At 37.2% G+C, this 9,764-nt stretch overlaps 1 protein-coding gene across 1 annotated transcript in view; it reads right to left on the reverse strand.

The window, feature by feature from the left end:
- Nucleotides 1-4,539: 4,539 nt before the first annotated feature.
- IFT57 (intraflagellar transport 57) overlaps nucleotides 4,540-9,764 on the reverse strand; it is a 54,859-nt gene continuing 49,634 nt past the window's right edge. The window contains exons 8-11 of the mRNA XM_002926566.4: nucleotides 9,064-9,195; nucleotides 7,661-7,723; nucleotides 5,753-5,819; nucleotides 4,540-4,743 (exon numbers count right to left, since the gene is read on the reverse strand). Of these exons, the coding sequence (XP_002926612.1) occupies nucleotides 4,565-4,743; nucleotides 5,753-5,819; nucleotides 7,661-7,723; nucleotides 9,064-9,195 (441 nt within the window). The 3' untranslated portion in view covers nucleotides 4,540-4,564. The remainder of the gene's footprint in view (nucleotides 4,744-5,752; nucleotides 5,820-7,660; nucleotides 7,724-9,063; nucleotides 9,196-9,764) is intronic.

A 9,764-nucleotide genomic window follows, 5' to 3' on the forward strand; every position in this document is an offset into this window, starting at 1 on the left:
TTTTAATAAGTTGATTTTCTATTTGATTCAGAGGGAGGCTAACTTCTATACAGAGCATATGATTTCCAAGAACCATCATTTCTTAAGCTTTATATTTTGAAATAATTTCAGGGTTATAGAAAAATTAGTAAAAAATACAATGGAAAGGGGTTAATATCCAAAATATATAAAGAACTTAACACCAAAAACCCACAAGTAATCTGATTAAATGGGCAGAGGACCCGAATAGACATTTTTCCAAAGAAGACCTACAGATGGCCAACGGACAAAAGATGCTCAACATCACTAATCACCAAAAAACTTAACATGAGATACCACCACCTGTCAGAATGGCTAAAATAAAAAAAATAGATGGAATTACAAGTGTTAGTGAGGAAATGGATAAAAGGAACCAACGTGCACTGTTGGTGGGAATGCAAATTTGTGCAGCCACCGTGGAAAACAGTACAGAGTTTCCTCAAAAAATCAAAAATACAATTACCATATGATCCAGTAATTCCACTACTGGGTATTTACCCAAAGAATACAAAATCACTAATTTGAAAAGATACATGCGCCCTTATGTTTATTGCAGCAGTATTTACAATAGGCAAGATATGGAAGCAATCCAAGTATCCATAGATAGATGAGTGGATAACGAAGATTTGGGGTGTGTGTGTATATATATATACAATGGAATATCACTCAGCCATAAAAATGAATGAGATGTTGCCATTTGCCACAGCATGGATAGACCTGGAGGGTATCATGCTAAATAAGTCAGAGAAAAACAAATACCTAGGATTTCATGCATATGTGGAATTTAAAAAACAACAACAACAAAAAGAACAAAGAAGGGACAGACTTAAAAACATACTCTCAAATACAGAGAACAAACTGGTGGTTGCGGGGGGGGGGCGGTGGGGGGAAGGGATGGGTGAAATACATAAATGGGATTAAGAGCAAACTTATCTTGATGAGCACTGAGCAATGTATAGAACTGTTGAATCATTACATTGTACACCTGCGACTAATATAACACTGTATGTTAACTACACCGCAATAAAAAAAGTTGCACGTCCTTAAAAAATACAATGGATTTCTATATACCCTTGCCTCTGATTTTCAAAATGTTAACAATTCACATTTTCTTCATCCTCCTCCTTCTCTTTATATATACATGAATACACAAACACACACGCATACATCCACTTTTTTTTTTTTTAAGATTTTATTTATTTATCTGACAGAGAGAGACAGCAAGAGAGGAACACAAGCAGGGGGAGTGGGAGAGGAAGAAGCAGGCTTCCCACTGAGCAGGGAGCCTGATGAGGGGCTCGATCCCAGGACCCTGGGATCATGCCCTGGGCCAAAGACAGACGCTTAATGACTGAGCCACCCAGGCACCCCACCACGTTTGTTTGTTTGTTTGTTTGTTTGTTTTGAGAATCATTTGAGAGCAAGGTGTTGACATGATACTCCTTTAGCTTCAAATATTTGTGTGTTTTGGTAAAAACAAGGATATTCCCTTACATAACCATAGTATAAATATAAAAAAATTAACATTTTATTTTTTAAAAGATTTTATTTGAGAGAGGGAGAGGGAGAGCACACACACACATAGGGGGAGTTGGAGAGGGAGAAGCAGGCTCCCCGCTGAGCAGGGAGCCTGACAGGGGGCTCGTTCCCAGGACCCTGTGACCTGAACCGAAGGCAGATGCTTAACTGAGCCACCCAGGTGCCTCCCAAAATAAACTACTTAATACTATATTAACCATTTAATGCTATTAATTATTAACTATATTAACTATTTAATACTATATTAACTATATAATACTATTATGCAATCTACAGAGTTTATTCAAATTTAGCTGTCTCAATAATGTCCTTTTCTAACAACAAAAAAATGTCTTTCCTGGTCCAGGATCCAAACTGGAATTACGTGTTGCATTTAATTATGTCTCTTTAGTCTTTAAATTGGAGCAGTTCCTCACTCTTTGTTTTTCATGACCTTATCATTTTTGAAGAATATAGGCCATTTTGTACAATGTTCCTCCATTGGATTTGTTTGATGTTTCCTCATGACTAGATTTAAGTTATGCATTTTCCGAAGGAAGCCCATAAATGTTTGTCCTTTTCAGGAGACACACAATATCCATTTGTCCCACCACTAGTGATGTTAACTCTAGATAACTTGAAGTGGTATCTGCCAGGTTTTTCTTCTGTAAAGTTACCATTTTTTTTCCTCGTGGAATATTTTACCTAGTTTGAGACTATGTAAATATTCAGATTTTCATTAAATTTTCACCTAGTAGTTTTAGCATTTGTCAACCTAAATAAAGAAGTAAACTGAGGCAAACTCGAATTACTGGAAATTGAGTTTATTCAGAAATAGCAGAGGAACTACAATTCAGGAAACACATGTAAGCTTTAGGTGAATCTGTTGAGAGTTCAGGACAGGCTGTAATTTTGAACAAAGAGTGCAAAGACAGGAAGACCAGCTGAGCCCAGGCAGTATGTTCATTGGCTGAGGATAGGGAGACATTCTTGACCTATGTTCATTGGTCAGGAGATAAATCTGGGTCTTCTATAAATCAGGCATTTAGGAGAAATCAGTCTCTCAGTTCTTAAATTCTGTTCTGAGGACTCATGGATGAGAGTCCCCATTTCATATCCTCTCGTTCCATTTTAGACTGAAATCCTTTCACATATCCTTTGATGATTCTTGCCCGAAACAATTACTTCCAAAGTAATTGCCAGANCTCGTTCCATTTTAGACTGAAATCCTTTCACATATCCTTTGATGATTCTTGCCCGAAACAATTACTTCCAAACAATTACTTCCAAATTGCCATCNCAAAGTAATTGCCAGATGGCAATTTCTAAATGCAATATTCTTTTTACATTAGCTGTCATTCTCTTGTAAGGAAGACCTCTGTCTTCTTCCATTGATTCACTTATTTTGCCAACATTAAAAATAAAATACCCAGTTATTTTACTAGCAAAATTAGTTTATTCAGAAATAGCAGAGGAATTGCAATATGGGACACGCAAGCTATGGTGAACCTTAGGCAAATCTGAAGAGACAAAGGGAAAGTCAGCTCTTCTTAGGTTTGAGGAGGAAATTGGGGAGGGTTGTTTTGAACAGAAGTTCATGGGAGAAGAGCAGGAGTTTAAGATTGTGGCAGTTTCTCATTGGCTGCAAGCTTTGTGCTTTGTGGTTAGTGCTTTGTTGCTGTGACAGGGCGGGATCTTACTTTTTTTCCTGAAAAGCAGAAAATGAAATTCCTATGTGAAAATGTCTTTCCTTGTCAAGATAATTCTTATCTTCCTTCTCTCTGCTGGTTACGCAGGCCGCAACATAGGGGTCTGTGCGCCGGCGCTCCCCCTCAGGCTGTCGGACTCCATTATTTTACATGAGGTTTCCTTCATTAATTTTCAGTTTCTATCTGTATGGACTCACTGTTTGTTTTATTCTGTGGATTATAATTCAATACTATCATTATTTATTTTAATGTTCAGTTATCCCAGATTGGCTGGTGGGACGCCCCTCAGTCTGGTTCTTGAGCCATTTTCCCCTCATTCTTTGAGCGCTTCTTTGCTTTCTGGCAGAACGGGATATTCCCACTCGTATTGTGCTTTTCCTGCCCCAGCCCAGGAATCAGTCATTCTTCTAAGAAGCCTGTTTTTGTTTTTGGTTTCAGTAGAAAATTTAAAAACCAGGATCTGAATGTGAGGCATTCTGTTACTGCGCTGTCACTGCTTCGAGGACAGAAAGAGTAAATACATGCATGTTGGTGTACGTGGACTTCTATATACTTACTTATTTGTTAATCTGTATGTATTAAAAAACCATGTGTCCATCCTGATGCTTCCAATTCCAATCCAATACCACAGGAGAAAAAAACCCAAAACATCATTTACAATTACTGTCTCAAAACTTCGTCAAAACTCCTAGACTTGAAGTCATTATATTTGCCATGCTGTACAATAGGAACTATGAGACATTCTGGAACTGCATAATACCAGTCATCCACCCATCCTCTTAGAAACTCATGCTTGGAGTGCTACCTACTTGGCTAGAAATATGGAAATGAAAAAGACTTTCTCCCTAGTCTCAAATAAAGCTGAGGCAAGGGTAGTGTGAGTTTTTAAAAAGAATCGCCAGCCTTCATTCGCTGCCGCTGGGCGCAGAGGCACTTGTGATCACTGCAGATGTGGACCAAACTGAAGGGGCCAGGCGTGTGTCAAAGGCCATGTGGTGACCCCTGCAGAAAGCCTGGGTCATACACACTGGCTTACACAGGAACAATAAGAAATATGCCACCAGGTGGGGGTTTTAACATCTGTAATGATTCATGAAATCTTTGAAAGTGAGAATTTTTAATTACTTTATGAAATATTATATTCAGTTTAAAGGCTTTAACCACCCATAATCACCATGATACAATATGTATGTGTATATATGTAAAAAAAAACCCACTGAACATGCTTTAAGAGGTATAACTGCGTTTTGAAATCTATGCAACATGAAATACACTGACATAAAAAAACAACTAATCAGAAGCATGAAAAACAGTATGTTTTAATAAGAGCCTATTGCAGATTCTGGAATGATTGTTGCATGCATGTCCCTAGTCATGTTGGACTTCTCTTTCAGTTTTGATTGGAGTAATGTGTGTTCCACAACACCGATCCTGATGTCCATCTGAACGGTTTCTTGCTTCAGCTTTGTTAAGCTCTGTTTAATCTTTACCAAGGGAGCTGTAGAATGAAAATAACACGCAATAAAAATGTTTGTTTGGAGTATCAGTGTATTACAGAATTGTATGACATTTTCCTCACTTTGTCTTAAGCCAAAAATAGGGTTAAACACACAGCCAACAACATACTGACATTCACACAGTTTGGCTGTGGTATTTTAAACACCTGAGATTTTTAGGATGGGAGATGGTGCAGCATTCGATGTCCTGAGGTTGAATTTCCTTCCTTTTCTTGGGGAACAGTTGCTAAAAGCGTATTTAAGGATGTTTTCAATAAATTTTACGGGCTAGAATATTTGTTTGAAGGAAAGGGGTTACAATGGGAGAAAAAAGGAAGAAAGAAATACCTGAAGAGACACAGATAATGGGCTCATCCAAACATATTGCAAAACCTCTATACATCCCCTTTTGAACGATCATCACTCAGTATATACCATCAGAACTCTGGAAAATCTTTCTAGAACACAGAAGGGCCTTAGGCAATGAACCAGGGCCATGTCAAAGTAACTAGCTCACGACGGAATATAATTACTAGAGGATTATTAATTCTTTATTTGACCCCTCTGCCCAGTCAGGTCCACTGGGGGGAGAGGAAGAAAAACAAAGGTCATCCCATTGCTGCCTTTGTGCCATCTGGGCACACACTTAGTGCTCTTTTGCACATAAAATAGAATAATGAAGCTCATTTAATGAAAACAGAAAATATTATTTTTTAAAAATTGGAACAACAAAGTGTGTATTTAAGTATTCCCCACTCTATCTCTGAATCAACATAGTATGAATCAAAAAATCCTAAATAAAGGTAAAAAAAAGTATGACTCTCCTCAACTGATTGACAAGGAAAACAGTACATGGATTATCAGACATAATTTTTGAACCACGTACCTCCCTCTCCTCAAATTCATTTTAAAAAGTAGACTCCCTATTTATTAACAGCATTTTGTTAAATAGATTTCTTGAGAAATACTCTCCTCTTGCTCATTTTCCCCTTAGGATGAGTGTGTACTCACCGCCGTCAGTCATGCTGCTGCCTTTTTCTTCCATTTCTTGCTTTACCTTTTCTAGTTCTTCTGTCACCTTTAATTGAAAAAAAAAAAGTTTTCATGAGCTCTGGATTTTAATAAACTTTCAAAATTATTGAATGATGTATTAAGAAACTTTAGAGATAATACATCTGGTAAAGGGACATAAAAATATTAGGAATGTTCTAGACATAATCTGAATAATAAGATAAAGTAGGCAGACACACAAAGCTTTTTATCTTCTCAGAGTGCTCCTAACATTACACTTCAAATGACGTTCTCAGGCTGTCACATGACAATAAAAAAATGATCTGAGTTGTTGTTTTCGGCATCAGACATGCAAACCTGGCAGTTATCTCCTAGCATCTACCATGCCAATCCTTCCTTTTTTTTTTTTAGAGAGACAGCAAGCGGCGGGGGTGGGGGGGGCAGAGGGAGAAGGAAAGAAAATCTTAAGTAGACTCCACGCCTGACATGAGGCTCCATTTCACAATCCTGAGATCGTGACCTGAGCCGAAATCAAGAGTAGGACACTCAATGCCAGTCTTTAAATAATGAGTCATTAAAACCATACACACATCCTGAGAAGATTTTGGATTTCAAGGGCTTACTAGGTATCTTTCTTAATATTATAGTTTTATAAGAGAAGATGCCATCTTTTCCTCTATAGGACGCTAAAAATAAAGTTGATACCATATGGCTGTATATAAAAATATTCCAACTGTTCTATCCAAACCATGAACTCAAGAGGCATATTGTGCTGTCATATTGGCTCCTATCTGTACTCTACGTCATACTCAAAATTATACTACTATAGCCTCTATTAGCAAAATTCCAACCCAGCATATTATCTTTAAAAAATCAAAAAAATTTTACATGACCTAGAACTAAGCCATAATTATTGTAACTTAGTAGGCTTTATTTTTATCATACTGGCGAGTAAAAAGTTCCTTGGGAATAAAGTGCTCATCCAAGTAAAGCAAATTAATTTTTTTTAGGCATTTGCAATGTTACAACTGGGGATAACTACCTCCTCCAAAAGAACTAAATGGGTCCCTGGACTCCCTTCAAGTGTTAATTTACCTAACGTAAGTGAGCACTTTACTTCTACATAACGTTCTATTTGCCTAGAAGCACCACAGGATTAGAGTCTAAATATTTCTGAAGTTATACTTTTAGTATTCTAAAGTAACTATTTATGCCTCGAATAATCTCTATAAAAGAAGCTTAATTCTACTATACAGAAAAAGTCTGGGACAGTTACACTGGATTGTAACCAAAGATAATCTTGTACATTGGCTATTGACCTTGTTGTAAGATTGTTTTCCTCTCAGCTCCTCAGTAAAAAATTGGAATATATATTAGATCTTACTCTCTTGCATGATGACAATCAATACAACAATATATGCAAATATTTCAGAAGTTCTCAGAGGGAAAGGGTTACAAGCCACGTCCAGGTTGTGAACAGAGAAATACTCAGGATCACATACATCAGGAGCAATCACGAAAAACAAATCTTATATCCTAGAGACCAACATTCAAATTTGTGTAAGACATTTAAGCCAGTGCTTTACCTACTCTTCTATATATTAATCATAATTATTAGGTTTTTAAAAAGATAAAGGAAGGTTATAAATGTGCTAATATTATCAGCAGGTTCTATGTTGAATTTAATAAAACAACTTCAGGCATTTTATGGAAACAAACAGTATATAAATACATAATTGATTCATTGATAAGAAAACTAGGGACTTTCTCCTAAGAAAAGGACTTAAAGCCACGGGAAGCAGTTACTGAAATAAACAATGCTCAGCTGTAGCTGTATTGAACCGCCGATGGCTCCGCACGGCCGGCGCTCGGCCCACGGGGAGAAGAGGGCAGGAGCACAGTGTGTACCTCAGACAGGAGCCTGGTCCTTTCCGTTACCCCGCCATTGCCCTGCTGGTACCGCTCCCTTGCCTAAGGCAGAAAACATTTTGTTTAATGACAAATTCAAAACAGAAGCAGATTACTTAAATGTGACCTCTTTGTGTTTGCAATTTCTGCGTATCATTTTATGACAACCCCCCCTCCTCATGTGTGAATACATTTGTGAAAGTGACATTTAACTGTAGCTGTTTTATGTCCCTAATAGGCACCATGTATTTAAACTAAGGCACTACAAAATGATAAACTACCTTAACCTTCATATACGGACTGTGTAACTCACACGGGCATGGTTCACAATAAAAACTGTCCTCAGCTATTCCTACACAGTTCAGGAGAGTAGCTCTTGGTCGATCTAATTTGCATGCTATGCAGAGAGAACCGGTTCTAAAAAAATCAATCATAATAGAGCATCAGGATGAGCAATTAATAAGGATTAACAAATGGTATGACAGTATGGAATACGTTCTTGGGAACTAATCTAACAATTATTTAATATCAATGTTTGACAGATACACAGTGGCTTTAATCAGAGACCTTTACAGCATTTTGAAAGTAAAAACATCTATGAGTAGATGTGTATATGAGGGAATAATTTGTTAATTAAATAACATAATAAAAAAGTGAAAGTTCTCTTCCGTTTGGTCTTTGAAAGTACAGAGGTATCTCAAGTTTATTTCCATTTTTTCCGTTCTTCCAACCTCTTTGCTAAAGAAAAAAAAGTCTTTAACTGAAGTTTGCAAGTGTTCTTACTAGTCTTCCTCAGCATCAGGAAAGAGGGGGCATAACTCCCAAGGACAGCCTTTAGATCCCATCTGGGGTACAAAGAACTGCTGCTTTCAAAGGCTGAAGGTTTTATTTTTTTGGTTGAAATTCTAAAACCTTGAAAGGATTAAAAAATTTGTTCATTAAATTAATTAAACTGCTTGTCTTTGAATGTGTCTTGCTTTCATATTCTTTATTATGTGGCTGTAAGCCATTAAGGCAATGATGTCTTTTCCCCCTGACAAATGTAAATGCATACTATTCTTTTTCCTCCTACTCATAGGGTAAATTAACAGCAGACTTAGAAACAAAACCAGGTGTCCTGACACTCTGTTCCTGTTCTAAGCAATGTTCCCCAACAACACATGCCTTCATTTATTTAAATCAAAAGAAGAAATGCATTTAAAGACTTCTAGGAGATAATTTCTATTACATGTAACATGGAGATGGCAAGTTCTACGCCTCACATGGTTTCCTAAAGTGGGCAGAGAATCCACGTGTTGCTGTTGTGAAAAGCATTTCATGATTCCCAAATGCAAAGTGCTGTGTCACGTTTGGGAATTAGGGTCATTAACGAAATGAATCCCTGGATATCATTCCTAGGTTACCTCACTCAGTTGGGCTTGAGCTGCACGATATTCTTGAACCAAGTGCTCAAGCTGATTGTTGATGTACTTTTCTCGGCTGCCGATCTTTTCCAGAGTCCTACTAATTTCATTATGAAGTTTATCCAAAAATCCCTAGAAATTCCACAGGACTTTAGTAGATAAAAGAATGCACAAATACATTTTTCAAAAATAGTATAAAACAGGCTAAATCTCCTTCAATTCATCCCACAAATTCTCAACCACTTGTGAAAAAGAAGATAGCTTGAAATTTTCAATAGCAAAAGAAGTCTGTAATGAGAAATATTTTAGTCACACTTAGCAGAATGTTAAAATAAAAAAGCACCTGGTAGTGTTAGTCAATTCATTAGCCCTTATGCAAATCTAAATTGTATGTGAGTAGAATTTGCTTTATATGAAGTTCGCAATCAAAGTAGGTAACGGAATAACGTGACTTTCTTGCAGCACAGTTCAAAGATGACTAGAATGTTCCCGTTGGAGGTGTCATTAAATTTATAACTCTAGCCTGGGACCCATTACTTCTCATTTCAACTTTGCTTCCTTGCGGCATCCTCCAAAAAGTCCTTATTTCTGTCAGAGCAGCAAGCCTGGGGAAGCTATAGGTTCTAAGCATTGCTGGCCTGGTGCTCTGTTATCCCTTGGGATTCAGAAAGGAAAGAATGATGAAATGTTTCATATATATA

The sequence above is a fragment of the Ailuropoda melanoleuca genome, chromosome 1, assembly GCF_002007445.2.
Source record: "Ailuropoda melanoleuca isolate Jingjing chromosome 1, ASM200744v2, whole genome shotgun sequence".
Taxonomy (NCBI): domain Eukaryota; kingdom Metazoa; phylum Chordata; class Mammalia; order Carnivora; family Ursidae; genus Ailuropoda; species Ailuropoda melanoleuca.